The sequence below is a fragment of the Bos indicus x Bos taurus genome, chromosome 2 (assembly GCF_003369695.1).
Source record: "Bos indicus x Bos taurus breed Angus x Brahman F1 hybrid chromosome 2, Bos_hybrid_MaternalHap_v2.0, whole genome shotgun sequence".
Taxonomy (NCBI): Eukaryota; Metazoa; Chordata; class Mammalia; order Artiodactyla; family Bovidae; genus Bos; species Bos indicus x Bos taurus.
The window spans coordinates 102,916,607-102,934,420 of record NC_040077.1 but is presented as its reverse complement, the minus strand read 5'-3'; the positions used below and the strand labels follow the sequence as shown (position 1 = coordinate 102,934,420).

The window sequence follows — 17,814 nt, the reverse complement described above, 5'->3', positions numbered from 1 at the left end:
GGTTAATTTAGCTTCTTAATTTTTTCAGGTTAATTTAGCTTCTTAATTTATCAAGTCAGGATAATAATGCTGACTTTATACTTATTTCTGTTCTTACACCTCGTAGTTATATCTCACAGGAAAACATTTTATAACTATTTACTTGTACATAGGCTAAAAAATAAAGTGATAATGTCAATAAATATTATACACAAATCCAAATGTGAAAACATAACTTTAGAAGTTCTACCAGAAACGAAGTGTTACCATTAATTGAGTACTTACCATAAGGACACATGCTTTGTGTAAAATATTGCTACTACTTAGCACCCTCTCATGATGAGTATTATTGTTTCCTACTATTATTTCTCTGGGAGTCAGAAGTGGGCTTTGAACCCAGGTTTGTTTGGCTCTTGCTGCTTCATTTTCCCAATACTTCTCTATACTCCACAAAGTCTACTTTTGGGGTTTCTCAAGAAGCTTCCACATAGTCTTTTTTTTTTTTTTTAATATTTACTTCTTCATATGGCTGCAGCAGGTCTTGATTGCCCCACATGGGATCTGTTACTTGCAGCATATGGGATCTAGTTCCCTAAGCAGGGATCGAACCTGGGCCCCTTGTACTGGGAGCATGGAGTCTTAGCAAACTGGACCACCAGAGAAGTCCCTTCCACATAATTTTTTTAAAGGGTTTGGAATTCAAAAAAGGCTGATTTTTTTTTTTCTAATTAAATTACTCTCCACTTCATCTTCTTAAGCCTTGCTCAGATTATTTTCCCATACAGATCCCCTAAAATAATAATAAAGATTGATAAAACGGAGTAACATATTTGCTTATCAATAGTTTCTAGCTTAATAAATGGGCTAACAGACTGTTTAAAAAAGGAATGCTGTTGCCTTCTCTTCTTTCTTCTCCCTACTGTCGGGCATAATAGCATGTGCTGGGCGTTCTGGCAATTGTGGAAGTAAACTGTAGAGTCAAATACTCATTCTAGGGACAGAATCTTTCAGAGTGTTCATTTCTGAGAAAACAGTATTTTTCCCCACTGCTTTGACATTTTCCTAGCAGCAGGAACCATGAAGAAAATGACAAGATTGATAGATAGTGCTTAGATCCAGAGCATCAATAAAGAGTGTAGTCCAAAGTGGTAAATTAAGTTAAATGATGAGTAAACCCAGGTGAGTCTAGTGCAACCCGGTCTGAAATACTGTTGAATGTCTGACTTTCACTAGGATGTCTTACTGAGAGCAAAAGGTATTTGTTGCTGTGACAGTATAGGAACCATAGAAATGACTAGGAAGAAACGTTGCAAAGGTATGTAGGGAAGAAAAAGAGACAATGCCACTTTGAAGAATCAGCTTTTGAAACCTTTATTCAGGTTTCATTTATTATTCGTGTTCTTTACCAAGATGAAAGCAGTCAGAATCACTCTGGATCCCGGCAGGCTTGTATTTCTAAGTTACAGAGTATAAAGAATTAAGAATTCTGGAACATAAGCTTTATGTATTGACCCTAAAAGGAAATGTTTTTAATTTAAAAGTAAGGCTTAGCTTGAATTACATGTGGAGACTGGTAGTAGTGTGCCTTCTATTTTTTTTTATTAACTTTTCTTATATAGGCTTGTGAAAGTGGTAACTTTCTACCCTATCAGTAAGGAGCTTGTTTTCTTTCAAAGAAGAAAACCATGTCACCTTAAAATACTTTTATTATATTGTAATGAGTGTATGGGATATACCATAATAATGTTGTTTTTAAAAATCAGTTCAAATAGCCTCCTGCCACCTCCCCATACCACACGAGCTGTTTTAAGCCATCTTTGTTGGATTCTACATGAATTGAGATTTTGCCTTTAGTTGTAAAATTGATTCTCTGAATTTTAACATGCTAATAAAAACCTTTTAATTAGTTTTGCTTTGCAAGTCAATATCTGTTATATTCATGTGGTTCCCTCTAGTGGTTAATTTAACTTGAAAATTCTGTTTTCCTCCCCTAGAATACAAATTTACTTGTTTTCATTAACAAATGTTGTACAACCAGGCTCTTCTCCAAAAATATTGATACATTGTCCTCTCTACCCTAATGTTTATTCTTATTGCATTACTAGCATTGGTCAATGGGAAGTTACTCATTTTAGGCTTACAAGTGTAGAAACTACAGAAAATGTGTTATTTTTCATGTATATTGTATATAGGGGGATAATTGAAACTTTGAGGTTTTATTAGAGTCAATAAGCATTCATCGACTAATCACTGTACCCAAGACTGTGCTAGTTGATATAGAATCCACAGAAAAGATGGTAATATAGATTCTAAACTCTGATAACTTGATGTTGCTGCCAAAGATATAGAAAAAAATTGTTTCGGCAGCATTTTTCATATTGGAGTAAATGTATTTGTAAAGATTTCTCTGGTGAAATAGAGTACTTCTTGATTCTTAAATATCAATATAAGTCAGGAATAAGAGAAATGACTTCCCCTTGCCTATATTATAATCCAGCAACAAGGTTTAAGTAGTTCCCAAGGAAAACTGAGTCTCAGTAAAAGAAAACCCATTAATTTACACAAAAGATAAGAAAGATGCATTCCCCCAATGATTTAATTAAAATTATACATCAAATTGATTATTATTGCTGTTAGTTTCTTTGTTTTGCTTTAACTTTTATATATTTTTCTTCAATACAGAACAGTTGCAGATTTTAACCTTAAAACATGTCATAATCTACTTAGTAAAAATTATAAATTTAAGTTAATGGAAAGAATAGAGCTTTAGAATAATCTATATTTGGTACCATGGAACAGTCTTAATATCTAATATAATGAACATATACTATATAAACAGTAAGTGAGAAAGTTCTTGCTCAGCTTTTGACTCTACGGGGAAAAGTACGTAAGAGATATCCTCACTCCTATCCCTACTGTTTCCAAAGTTACTCAGCATAGGCTTTGCCTTCACATGGTGGCCCTTTGCAGGACCTCCCAGCCCATCTGGGCCCTGGCTAGACAGTATCTGCTCGGGAAAGGGAGGCAAGCACTGTGCTACCTAACTCAGAAAATACAACCAACCCTGGGGGGTACAAGTAATCTAGGACTGTATCGGAATTAATCGACTACTTTTCTGGAGCCAGCTAGTTTCTCTGAATCCTTTTGTATCTTTCTGTCTCAATAAAAACCCCTCCAGAAGCTGAAGCTCCCCAACTCTGCTCCTGGTAGAGTTCTAAAGCAGTAGGTATCTTAGAAGCAGTAAAGGAGGAGAAGGGATCCTTTCAGGCTGCAGTATTTCCCTACCATGACCAATGGCACAATGACGGGCGGGGTGGAAAGTGTCTGTTCTTTAGGGGATCCTCATGTAACTGGTCTCCCTTTGACTTGTTTCTTCACATGTCATACATTTCTAAAGTGCCATAATACAAACATACATATTGCCAGATGGAGAGAAGAAACTGGAAAATAATAACTTAAATGTAGTAGATGGGAAGTGTGCTATATATAAAAAGTGTAAATTCTTATCCCTTCCCCCCCAAATTCCAAGCACAATGTGAAAAATGGTTTGGGTTTTTTCCTGTGAGCATTTGAGTGCCATCAGTTGTATGGTATTGATGAGATTGGGGTTGTGGGGCAGAGGGGATCATTTTATTTTATAAAATAATCACCAAAGTAAAATTCTTTTGCAATATTACATATTATTCATATAAATATTGGTATTTATTTTTAAATAAATATTTTTATTGGAGTATACTTGATTTATAGTGCTATGTTAGTTTCAGGTGTATAGTAAAGTGAATCAGTTATATGTATACATATATCCACCCTCTTGTTTTTTTTAAGATTCTTTTCCTATATAGGCCATTACAGAGTACTGAGTACAGTTCCCTGTCTGTGCTATACAGTAGGTTCTTATTAGTTACCTATTTTATACAGTAGCATGTATAAAAATTAGTGTTTTTGATTAACTGAATACATACTAATGAAAAGAACTATCTCCTCTTTAAGGTATCATCATGTATAGCCATCCTTATCCAGGAGTGCAAGATCAAGAACAAGCCACGTAAGCAGATATATCTGGCCTGACTCCTTTCTCCTTGGCATATTGAGAAGTGCTATAATTAGAAATCACAGTTGTATCTGAATGAATGTTAATCTAGAAGAGCTGGTAATATAAGTCACTGACTGGGATAAAAGGCAGTTTCTGAAAGCGTGTAGAGTGAGGTTGTGAAGTAGAGCTTGTTGACTGTAGCTTCATAGAATCTGCTGCTTTTATAAGTCAAGTGCATAAGTGCTTCATCATTTCAATGTCCCTGCATAGCATTTAAGTATTGTATGATTTCTATGCTCAGGATCTATGTATCTCTTGCACTCACCCCGTAACCCCTAGAGACTCAGGTTTTTCTATCAAATATCCCTAGTCGATTCAGATGCACTCAAGCTATTTATCCCAGGGTCATAGCCGAGTCATGTGGAAGATATTATCCGGCTGCCTTGTAGGAAGACTTATTTGTGTCACAGCCAACTCTTGTACTGTTTTGCTGATGGCTTTTGCCATGAATCTTCCTGAAAGGAAGAGTTCCCCAAACTTATGTGTGCTCTCCTCTCCCTATTGCTCACTACAGAATGAGCAGCTTGATCGATATTTTAGTGGCACTCTCCATCCTGATGGGCTACTCTGTCACCACTGCCAGCTTTGTCACCTACGTTGTACGGGAGCATCAGACAAAAGCCAAGCAGCTGCAACACATTTCAGGCATCAGTGTCACCTGCTACTGGGTAACCAACTTCATTTATGACATGGTGAGTCACTTGTCTTTGCAAGAAAAACAGGACTGATTTGGATAGTTGTTGTACAACTGCTAAGTCGTTCGTGTCTGATTTTTTGTGACCCCATGGACTGCAGCACAACAGACTTCCCCTCCTTCACTGTCTCCCAGAGTTTTCTCAAACTCATGTCCATTAAGTCCATGATGCCATACAACCGTCTCATACTCTGTCGTCCCCTTCTTCTCCTCCCCTCAATCTTTCCCAGCATCAGGATCTTTTCCCATGAATCGGCTCTTCTCATCAAGTGGCCAAAGTATTGTAGCTTCATCTTCAGCATCAGTCCTTCCAACAAATATTCAAAGTTGATTTCCTTTAGGGCTGACTGGTTTGATCTTGCAGTTCAAGGGACTGTCAAGAGTCTTCTCCAGCACTACAGTGCAAAAGCATCAATTCTTCAGTGCTCAGCCTTCTTTATATAGTCCAACTCTAGAAGACAGGTTTTTTTTTTAAAAAAAAAAAAAAACAAGTTCACACTTTATTTCTCAGGCATCCTGCTGAAAGCTGCTGGAAATAGGGATCATAGCTTTGACAGAGGGCAGGTGTGGGGGAGACCAATCTCCTCTGTCTATGGAATTTCCCAGGCAAGAATACTGGAGTGGGTTGTCATTTCCTTCTCCAAGAAGACAGTTTTATGTTTGAGACTTATTTGTCTCAGTTTGTTCAGATTATTACCACAAAGACAGTAAATTAAGGAAAAAAATTTTGCATCAGGCTTATATTCATCCAGTGGTTGGAAAAAAGAGAAATCCACCTGCCCTGCCCTTATCTCCATGGTCTGAGGACTTATATCAGATTCCCCAAGACACTTGCTAGAATGCAGGTCACTGGTCCTCACTCCAGACTCATGCGATCTGTATCTTGGGAGTGGAACCTGGAATTCAACCCCTTCTCCAAGTTATTTTAAGTACATTGAAATTTGAAATGAGAGAAATGGAAGCTTAAAGCAAAATAGTCTTGCCTAGTGGCAACACATAAACAAATTTATAAAAATTTAATTAACTAATAGTGAAAAATCTGAAGTAATAGCCTCTGCTGAATGACACATTAGAGAAGATTAATAGGGAAAATAAAGGATGAATTTCATTGATAACTCTCTTATTTGCATAAATTGGTCTCAAAGTTCAGATGGTTTTTCTTGACTCCAAATGTGCCAACCTTGACCAAATGCCTGGGATGGGTATGCATTTGTCTGGTAATTATGGAAAAATTGTCTGAGTTGCTGTAAAGACCATTGGCTTGAAGGACTGAAGAGTAATTAACTGCCTATCCATTTGGTTAATGACTCCAGTGAGGTCTGAAATGCATTTGTTGTAGAAGTCAAATCTTAAAAAAACAAAACAGTAATGAGTCCTGTGGACTTAATAGGAGCTTTAATGTGTCAAGAAAGCTAAAAGTGCACACTCCTATAAAGGGCTACTTACTACTCAGATCCTGTTGTTATATTTCTGGTGCTCATTCCAGTATTAGGACAATTTCCTCCCTAATTAAATTACCATCTCTTTCACTGTGTACATCTTGCCGCAAACTCCTCAGCATTTACTATTTCTCTTGCCAATGAAACACTGAATTCTTTGTTTATGTCCTTGTGATTCTAAGAATGTGTAGTACTCACCGTCCCGCTGTTTTGCACAGAGTGGCTCACACTGACAACCAAGCCTTAGAAGTCGGCCATCTGAGAGAGTTCCAGCATTCAAAATAAAATCAGTACTTTGAGGACTGAATCTAATACCAAGATACCTGGCTGTCTTATCTTTTTCACTGACCCTCTGTCACCAAATGATCCCAAGTCTCAAAGTCTGGAGGCAGGAACGCCAGGGACTCGGAGTCTCTCTATAAAGATGGAGACTGGCTTGACCTCTTGTTGCAGGAGATGAATTCAAGAGTGAAATCAATGTAAAATGAACTGAACATTACAAGCAACAAGAACATAGATAATAATTCATTTCCTAAAGTGTTTCTAGGTTGATTTGTTACAGTTTTAAACTAGACGGGCTATCGATTCAAAAAAAGAAAAACTTGCCATATGCTAACATTGTTTTCCGTGTTCCCATAGGCCTTCTACTTGGTGCCTGTAGCATTTTCAATTGGTGTCATTACAATTTTCAAGTTACCTGCCTTCTACAGTGAAAACAACCTAAGCGCTGTATCTCTCCTGCTTTTGCTGTTTGGGTAAGCTGCGGTGAAAGAAGAATTTACAGAATTAAATGCTCCTAGATGCAAACCTAAATCTCATTAGCTAATTTACAAATGTCTTGGGGTTTCATTCGCCACAAGTAATGATTAGCAATATATTACACTTGCTAGTCCATAGTTTGTAAAGTGTAATACTTGTGAAAATTAATGTTGTTATTAATAGTATACCTATTATTAATGAGCACTTAACTGGGTGCCGAATGTTACACTTAGCAATTTATATTTGTAATTTAATGTACATCAAATGGACTCTTCAAAATGATCAGAAAAATGTATAGACATGTGTGAATTTATGTATTAACAAATTGTGAGTACATATAAATATATATGATGTTAAAAAGTGAATATGTTCATGTATATTTATTTTTATTATGATGAATGCCTAAGAACACAAACATAAAATTGTTTCTGAATTAGGGTAATTAATAGGAACAGTACAGTTCAATATCAATACTTTAGTAGCAGTTCTTTTTGCCCTGAATGCATGAGTAGTATCCATTTAGTTAGCAATTGTAGCTGATGAAGGATCTCTCTGTCTCTAGTTTTACTTCTTTACCCCAAAGGTCACTCAAGTGTTTGCTCAAAACAGGACATGCAGTTTCTAAGCACGCTCTGTCTTCTTAGCTAGCCAACAATGATGTCATTTTTCTTTCTCAACTTTAAATTATAATACATGTATCTATTAAACTCATATTCCACCCCCCAAAAAAAATCTTGACTGGGTGAGGTACCAGTATTGTATTATTTAGTTGCTCAGTCATGTCTGACTCTTCACGAGTGAAAATTAATTTGTGGTTGTAACGACTACTCAAGATTCCTTCAAAGTATGCTTCATGATTTAGTCATATGGTGACATTGTAAAATACATAACATCTTTATTGTGGGGGTAAAAAAAAGTGTGCGCTTCAGATTTTTTTTTTTTTTTGGCTGTTGTTAAAAAGAGATAAAAAAGAGGTCTAACTACAAGGCTTGACAACTCATCCTAATGTTTATTTTCACTTTGGAACACCATCTAAGCTATTTATTTATTTAGTAAAAGAGTAATCATGGTATGATTTTAATTCTTAGTATTATTATTATAAAGGTATGCCACATTTTCTTGGATGTACTTGCTGGCTGGGTTCTTCCATGATACAGGAATGGCTTTCATCACTTACGTCTGTATCAACCTTTTTTTTTGGCATCAATTCCATTGTTTCCCTGTCGGTGGTGTACTTTCTTTCCAAGGAAAAGCCTAATGATGAGGTAAGGTCCTTTATTAGTCTGCTAAACTTCAGTGATTGAATCAAATGCTTCAACGTGCTCAAGGTGGAAAGATTTTTTGTATTTCACATTCTCTAAATAGAATAGAGGAATTTCATTTGATTGTATTAAATGTAGTGGAAGGGAAACTATGGCCTTTAAAAATTCTTTTTAGAATTTTTAATTTAATGTCTCTGGTTGTATTTATCTAGTTTAATGTCTCTGATTGTATTTTTTGGTGAAACACGTGCATCATTTTATTGTAGAGCACCAAGCAAGGAGTCGAGTCAGCTAACACTCAAAGGGCCTAAATTCCCCTGGTGGCTTTCAGAGAAGGGTTTTTAAAGACAGGGTGAGGCAGACAAGGTTGTGGGGTATGTGATCAGCTTATGGACATTCTTCTGATTGGTTGGTGGTCAGGTTATTGGGGTCAATCTCATCAGCCTTCTAATTCCAGTCATCTGGGGTCTTTGTGCTTGTGGGCAGCTTACAAGTTAACTTCTACCACCTGGTGGGGTTTCAGTATCTACAACACAGCTCAAAGGATTTGGCTCCCTGATTGTATTTATGCAATGACAAAACTATTGACATTTGATAGGGCTTGAGTAGGGGAATGGAGGTACTCAGTCAGATACTTTGTATGACACTGGAGAAATCATGCAGCCAATCAGTCAGCTAAATTTCTTCAGTTCAGTTCAGTTCAGTCGCTCAGTCGTGTCCGACTCTTTGCGACCCCATGAATCACAGCACGCCAGGCCTCCCTGTCCATCACCAACTCCCGGAGTTCACTCAGACTCACATCCATTGAGTCGGTGATGCCATCCAGACATCTCATCCTCTGTCGTCCCCTTCTCCTCCTGCCCCCAATCCCTCCCAGCATCAGAGTCTTTTCCAATGAGTCAATTCTTCGCATGAAGTGGCCAAAGTACTGGAGTTTCAGCTTCAGCATCATTCCCTCCAAAGAAATCCCAGGGCTGATCTCCTTTAGAATGGACTGGTTGGGTATCCTTGCAGTCCAAGGTACTCTCAACTGTCTTCTCCAATTCCACAGTTCAAAAGCATCAATTCTTTGGCGCTCAGCCTTCTTTACAGTCCAACTCTCACATCCATACATGACCACAGGAAAAACCATAGCCTTGACTAGATGGACCTTTGTTGGCAAAGTAATGTCTCTGCTTTTGAATATGCTATCTGGGTTGGTCATAACTTTCCTTCCAAGGAGTAAGCGTCTTTTAATTTCATGGCTGCAATCACCATCTGCAGTGATTTTGGAGCCCAGAAAAATAAAGTCTGACACTGTTCCACTAGGTGCAATGTTTGTGGCTTTAGTTTCCCATGAAGTGATGGGACCAGATGCCATGATTTTCGTTTTCTGAATGTTGAGCTTTAAGCCAACTTTTTCACTCTCCACTTTCACTTTCATCAACAGGCTTTTGAGTTCCTCTTCACTTTCTGCCATAAGGGTGGTGTCATCTGTATATCTGAGGTTATTGATATTTCTCCCGGCAATCTTGATTCCAGCTTGTGCTTCTTCCAGCCCAGCGTTTCTCATGATGTACTCTGCATATAAGTTAAATAAGCAGGGTGACAATATACAGCCTTGACGTACTCCTTTTCCTATTTGGAACCAGTCTGTTGTTCCATGTCCAGTTCTAACTGTTGCTTCCTGACCTGCATACAGATTTCTCAAGAGGCAGGTCAGGTGGTCTGGTATTCCCATCTCTTTCAGAATTTTCCACAATTTATTGTGATCCACACAGTCAAAGGCTTTGGCATAATCAATAAAGCAGAAATAGATGATTTTCTGGAACTCTCTTGCTTTTTCCATGACTTATTAACAAATTGTTGTGGTATGGGAGGGACAAAGACAACATGTCTTAGTTGTATGACTGTGAGTTAAGATTCATTTGAACATTCATAGAGAAAAACCCGAACTCATTCCCTTTCAGTCATGTATTGGAATCTACTTCATTGTAGGCATCACTTTCCATTCATAGCTAACAATTATGATTAGTGAGAACGGAAGCCCTAACAATGCTGGACAATTGAATGGAAAAGAATAAAGAGAACATTAAGTAAGGAATAGACAAGCATACTCCACAAGGAATAAGAAAATTCATGAGCTGCAAGTGGTTGGTCCCAAGTATAAATGGCATGAAAATGTGCCATTTGCTCCTCTTTGAGATAGGCTGTTTCTCCTTCTGTATCATTTTACCATTTTATTCCCTCTTCAAGTAGGAATTACCTTAGATCCAAATCTTTACTAAATCCCTCTTTACTCAGGCACCTACCTATGTGTTAGTTGCTCAGTCATGTGCAATTCTTTGTGACCCCATGGACTATAGCCCACCAGGCTCATCTATCCATGGAATTCCCCAGGCAAAGATACTGGAGTGGATAGCCATTCCCTTCTCCAGGGCCTTCAGTCCCAACTCAGGGACTGAACCTGGGTCTCCTACATGCAGGCAGATTCTTTATCACCTGAGCCACCAGGGAAGCCCCACAGATACTCTATCACCTTGCTATTACTACATTCTGAAGTCCCCAGGGTTTGACCTGACACCTTAGACCATCTCAAATATATATAATCCTTTTCTGCTTTTCTTTTGGTAATAAATCAACACCATTTGGTTATAGTAAATGTTTATGTGTAAATTCAGCATGTACATGCAATAATTACCAATCTAGATAAGTTTCTCAAGTTTCAGTATTTATCTACATCTAGTTTCAAATTTTCATCAATTTGTTGGAAACTTAACACTGGACTTTATTTATTTTTTTCTTTCTCTTATTTCAGACTTTAGAACTTATTTCTGAAACCCTCAAGCGCATTTTCCTGATTTTCCCACAATTCTGTTTTGGCTATGGTTTGATCGAACTTTCTCAACAACAGTCGGTCCTGGACTTCTTAAAAGCATATGGAGTGGAGTATCCAAGTGAAACCTTTGAGATGGATAAACTAGGCGCAATGTTTGTGGCCTTAGTTTCTCAGGGAACCATGTTCTTTTTCTTGCGACTTTTAATCAATGAGTGGCTAATAAATAAACTCAGGTAAATACAATGAAAACAGTGTTTGACATCCATGACAAAACTCAATTCAAAATGTTCAGAGAAGGGTCAATAGTCTAAGCTTTTCCATTAGTGAAATGGGAATGTTTTGCTCAAAAAACTTTAAAAGTTGTCGCACAATTCACAATCTCTTTCATTCAGTAAATATTTCTCAAGCCTTTCTATGCTTCTGCAAGTATTGTAAAATGAGGTAGTAAAATTTGTAACTAACAAGCCCAGTTGTTTGTCTAAAAGAGATCAAAATTCAGTGGTAGAGAGAAAATATGTACAGAAACAGAAGATACAGTCTTTGAGTTGTGTTTAGAAGGATAGAAAGTAGAAGTGGGAAAAGAAAATTGAGTATGTAGATACTAGCAATGTATTCAGAAAAAGAAGATTGAGTAAAATGATGACAGAATCATAAATAAACATCATTGACCCAACAATTCTATTTCTAGGAATTTTCCCTACAGATATGCTAACAAATATGCAGAACTATGTATATATAAATTTATTCATCATAGTAACCATTCCTAATAGCAAAAGAATGGAAATAACCTAAATGTACTGCATTTGGGACTAGTTAAATAAATTATGTTCATAATTTATAAGTGAAACACTATGCAGCCATTAGAAAGAATGATGCAGTTCACTGTATCATATTTGGGATTACTTCTAATATTTGTTAAGTGAGAAATGAGAGGTTCAGAGCTACATATGAAGTATATTACCATTTAAGTTTTAAAAAGGAAATATATTTTTATGCATATATATGCATAAACTATTTCTAATTATGAATGCTTCTGCTAAAAAACTGTATGTATTTGAAGGAGACTTTTCCCTAAATATTCTTTAATACTATTTTAATTTTAATAAATGTAGTGCATGTATTACTTATTGGAAATTAAGATCTAAATTAATAAAAGGGAAGACAAGAACAAAGATTGAAAAATTGGGGGCATATTTGAGAAATAAGTAATAAAATTTGATTAGAGCATAGACTAAATATAATGAAAGAGTAGGAGCTGAAGCATGGGGTTGAAAAATTATGGAATATACTGATAGCTTGGTTAAAGAGTGATAGCTTGGACTTTACTCGATAAACTAATATTAACAGTAGCACATTGAAGGTTTTTTAACAGAGACCAACAGGATCAAATGGTGCTTTAGGAGCTGTGATTTTGTGGAGGTAGTGCAGATTGGAAGGAAAGATTCAGAGACAATGGAGCAGTTTGAGGTTCCTGGATAAACCTAAGTGAGAAAAAAAATGGAAGCCTGTGATGGTAACAGAAACAGAAAATGATAAATAACTGGTTGTTTTTAAGATATTTCCAGTCTTAGGATGCTGACTGCATGAGTGGATTTTAGAATGGGGAAGATTCAAAGAAAATATCACAATTGGAATCTCTAGGGATGTCATTAAAAGAAACAGGGACATTGAGAGAAGACCTAAATTGATTTGTTGGTTTGTTTTTTTCAGTATTCAGTAGACAAGATACTGAAGTGGGTTTGAGATTTCTTAGAGTTTTCAGGACTGATAACCTTAGTATATTGGCTAGGTCCTAGGTAAGACATTCATAGTAAAAAAAAAAAAAAAAAAAAGACTATAGAATAACATTCATATTATTGATGACCAAAGAATAAATAGGACAAATTAAAAAAAATGATGATCATTGATCATGGTCTTGTAGGTGTTGAGTCCTACTAGTGACTCTGGTCTCTGTTAGGAGTAACTTTCAAACCCAAACTAAAGTTCCTTGTTACTGGAATTAAGATTCTGACTTGTAATAGGGAATCTGTAAGTATTTAAGTCATTGAAAGCAAAAACTGTTTCTCAAATATTATAACAAATATTATAAAGAACACCCATGCTAATTTTTAAGTTATTTAGCAAAATGCATGAAAAATATAAAACAAACTTGGCACACTTTGGTGAAGTGAGAACTTTTAAAAAGATGTCAAAACTGAGTGGTGTCATTTCAAAATTATTGATGCAAAATCATCGGGTTCATTTTTTAGACTCTTCTTTAGAAAATTTAGCTCTTCATCTGTTATTGAGACAATAGATGAAGATGAAGATGTGCAGGCTGAAAGATTTCGAGTTGAGAAAGGTGCAAATGATTATGACCTAGTCCAACTCCATCGTCTCACAAAGACTTACCAACTTATCCACAAAAAGATTATAGCTGTAAACAACATCAGCATTGGGATTCCTGCTGGGGAGGTAAGAAACAATGTTCTGTTTCTAAGTCTACTTTATATGGAGGAGGAAATGGCAGCCCACTCCAGTATTCTTGCCTGGAAAATTCCATGGACAGAGGAGCCTGGCAGGCTACAGTCCGTGGGGGTCGCAAAAGAGTTGGATATTACTGAGCATGCAGGCATGCATGCATCCTTTATGTTGACATGGTAAGTGACAAAAATTTTATCTTTCCTTAATTTTTTCTAGAAATATGAAGCCAGCCTTTAAATATTTTGATGGATTCTATATATATAATTTATATGTGTCTATGTGTTACTTATCCTGTAACCCTCCCCTCTTGGCAGGGAAGACTCACCATATCCTGATCCCCTTCCCAAGTTACTATCCTTCTTGAGTGGACTTTCAGTCAAGAAGTCTGTTCAGGGAGCTCTTTTCAACTCTTAGTTTTTAGGCTTCTTGGAGAAGGAAATGGCAACCCACTCCAGTGTTCTTGCCTGGAGAATCCCAGGGATGGCAGAGCCTGGTGGGCTGCCGTCTCTGAGGTCGCACAGAGTCAGACATGACTGAAGCGAGTTAGCAGCAGCAGCAGCAAAAACAGAATATAGAAATCAGTTGTCAGAACTGAGGTCCTAAATTGCATTCATATTCATATTATTGCTGTTTTCATAGAAGCAGTAGTTAAGACAGCTTTGAAAGCAGAAAGAGAATGTGGGTCTTTCCTTCTTTGCTGAGGCGGGCTGCAAACTAAACGCATCAAATTTATTCAATCGGATAAAGAGATTATTGCTTCAGTTGCTTATTTAGTAAAGTTGTGATTTTTTGTGAATAATTTAAATTTATAAATACAATCACTTTGTCAGGTTAGCATATCTGCCTTATTGGATATTCTATCATGTCACACAGAGGCGTGCTAGAGTATAATATGTAAAAACAAGTCCTAGGTATATACACAAATATTCAGATGGTTAAAGGAAAAAAAGATACCTAAGTACTCATTTGTTTTAAAAGTGAAAGCTTTATCCAATCAATGCCAGCAAAGCACTGCAATAGTCAGTGCTTTGATAATTTATTTCACACAAGGAAAGGAAGAAAAGAGATATAATAGAAACTTGTCTTTGGTTTGAATTAGTTTACATTTTTTTTTCTCCCTCAAACCAGTGCTTTGGACTTCTTGGGGTGAACGGAGCAGGAAAAACCACTATCTTCAAGATGCTGACAGGAGACATAATTCCTACAAGTGGAAACATTCTGATCAGAAATAAGACTGGGTATGAAAAACAAGTGCTTCAAATTACCAAACACAACATAATTAAATGAGAAAGATAATTAAAGTGAACTTTTGATGTTATTTTGTGGTTATATTATTAAATCCTTAGGAGAAAACCAGCTACTCAAGTGAGTGGAAATTTTTAAATTTTTCAGTGTGATTATGATGGTGGGATCATTTTATATCTTTTTACCAGACTCACCAATCACCACAACCCAAACAGAACTACCCTCTCAACATCTGAGGGGCTTCCCAGGTGGTGCTAGTGGTAAAGAACCCACCTGCCAAAGCAGATAGATTTAAAAGGTGTGGATTCGATCCCTGGGTTGGAAAGATCCCCTGGAGGAGGGCACAGCAAGCCACGCCAGTATTCTTGCCTGGAACATCCCATGGACAGAGGAGTCTGGCAGGCTGTAGTCCATAGAGTCGCACGAAGTCAGACACAACTGAAGTGACTTAGCATGCAAACACACCCAGCATCTGAGGGCTAGGAGGGAAATGTCTTTAGAAAGTCATTCATGTTTTTGACGCTTTTTCTTCAGGTCTCTGGCTCACGTTAACTCTCACAGCTCATTAATTGGCTACTGTCCTCAGGAAGATGCTTTGGATGACCTGGTAACCATAGAAGAACATTTATATTTCTATGCTAGAGTACATGGAATTCCAGAAAAAGATATTAAAGAAGTGAGTATAAGCGTGAAGAACTAGTTTATTTGAAAACCATTTTTGCTTATGCTTCCCACCTACCCACACTCAAGACCAAGCTGACATCTGGAAAACTGACAATTTTCTCTTGACAGTGATAATGGAAGTAGTATTAGCTTGATTGTATGTATATCATAAATACACCTATGAACTCAGCTTTAGAAACATCTTGGCCCGTATTTGTTCCATTACCTTTTAAAAACTGTCGAATAAAGAATGAGATTTGCCTTAGGCTCTGGATTGAGCCCTGGTTGGTGATGCCTATATATCTTTTAGTGTTCAGATAACTATTGAAACATGGAATTACCTACAAAATGGGCTTCCCAAGTGACTCATGGTAAAGAATTTGCCTGGAGATGTGGGTTAGATCCCTGGGTTGGGAAGATCCCCTGGAGGATGGAATGGCAACTGAGTCCCATATTCTTTCCTGGAGAATCTCATGGACAGAGGAGCCTGGTGGGTCCATAGGGTGTCAGAGAGTTGGACACAACTGAGTAGTTGACTGGGCATGTACAAAATGCCCAAGGAAAATAGAATAGATTCCAATTTGGCTTTTGAGATGTGCTTTTATACCTCACTACAATTATTTACCTTTTTAATGGAAAGACTAATCTTTTGGACAGTTTTCTCTATTTTTGCAACCCTCGGGGAATTCTTAAATCCTCCTAGGATTCCACTATTTGCCAGAGCTATTTAACTACTGAAATAGCCACAAGAACCCAAGATTCCTAAGTTAATACACTACAGTTTTGATACTGGGTCATTTTTAAATAGACCTAAAGCCTTTGTGACAGCTCATCCCACAGTAAGAAAAAAGATGAAACAGTGATGACAATCAATAAGAAACCTGCCTTGTAAAGGGATGAATTCTGTTTTAGCCCTTTGAAGCTTAAAAGTAAATCCTGTGTCAATACAGCAGAAAGAACCATTGTAAACACATACACACTTACACGCACATGTATTAGGGGGACAAGAAATCGTATTTATGAATGGGCCTCCACGGAATTGCGTTTATCTTTAAATGAATGGTTCATCTTTAAGTGTACCTTTAAAAATAAAACTAAAATGTGTATTTCTTCATTATAAAACTCCTTTCACAAGTAGCTCTTTTTCCATTTAATGCTTTAAGGGTTTTGGCGAGGGAAAATTAACAAGTCCTTTTTTCCACCCGCAGACTGTTCAAAAACTCCTTGGGAGACTTCACCTGATGCCCTACAGGGACAAAGTTACCTCTATGTGTAGTTACGGCACAAAAAGAAAATTGTCTACTGCACTGGCCTTGATAGGGAAACCTTCCATTCTGTTGCTGGTAAGAGAATCATTGTGAAAAAGGCTACTGCCCAATTAGAATCACATATCCAATTGTGTATAACATTTTATTATCATTATTGCAATAAGCATTTACTGAGGTCTCATTAGGGGCTTTCCTGGTAGCTCAGCTGGTAAAGAATCTGCCTACAATGCAGGAGACCTCCACTTGATTCCTGGGTTGGGTATCACTATGTGCTGGTTCTTGTGTAAAGCACTTCACATATACTGTCTCATTAAGGAAATTTATACCAGGTAATTTGTTGCCATAATAATATGCCCTCAAAAATATTTTTTGTCTGAAGCTATGGCTCAGGTAATTTAAGAGGAAACATGGGAATAGGAAGTAGCTGAAACAAATTCAGGATATTCAGATGAGTAAGTAAAACTATGACAGAATTTGATTCCCAGTTATTGAAGGAATCAGTTCTATTGGTAACTGATCAGGTGAATTAACACATTTTCCAGCTTCCAACACATTGTCCTAAAATGTTATCTCCTTGTTGCTTAAAAACATGAGTTACCTAGCTTGAGATGCAATCTTGAAAATATGCCATTCTATTTTATCTGAATTTTTTGAAAGCAAGAAATACATGTCATGTTAATATTTTGATTAAAAGCTGAAAAATTAAATTGATCACCTGGAAATATAAGTTACCTTAGGGGTGACATAGCATTCTGTTCCCCAAGCCAAACCTTGTGAAAAGTGTTTATTTCAGAGAAATAAACTGCCCTTATTTTGGAAGATCCCCTTCATTCAAGGACTTCCAAAACTTCAAAAGAGGCCTAACTATGCAATAAAATCACCAGTTATAAATCATCACATTATTTCAGGGATTAAATAATATAGAATATCAAATCATTTAAACTGCCCAGATAGAGTAATGCATAAGCCCTCTCTGTATAATACCGGAAGCATATAATGCATTATGTTTCTGCCAATTGACACTCATAATGGAATTCTATTGTATAAGTGTCCCTTAAATTTAAGAAAACAATCCTTAGGCACCCCTATGAGATAATAGATGTAAAGTACTTTAAAATGTTAAAAAGCTCT

General features: G+C 36.9%; 1 protein-coding gene across 1 annotated transcript in view; it reads left to right on the top strand.

The window, feature by feature from the left end:
* ABCA12 (ATP binding cassette subfamily A member 12) overlaps window positions 1-17,814 on the top strand; it is a 167,208-nt gene that overhangs the window by 138,673 nt on the left and 10,721 nt on the right. Inside the window, 10 exon segments of the mRNA XM_027554070.1 lie at window positions 3,970-4,024; window positions 4,587-4,764; window positions 6,845-6,960; window positions 8,069-8,156; window positions 8,158-8,229; window positions 11,024-11,277; window positions 13,294-13,498; window positions 14,636-14,745; window positions 15,287-15,428; window positions 16,624-16,758. Coding sequence (XP_027409871.1) covers window positions 3,970-4,024; window positions 4,587-4,764; window positions 6,845-6,960; window positions 8,069-8,156; window positions 8,158-8,229; window positions 11,024-11,277; window positions 13,294-13,498; window positions 14,636-14,745; window positions 15,287-15,428; window positions 16,624-16,758 — 1,355 coding nt within the window.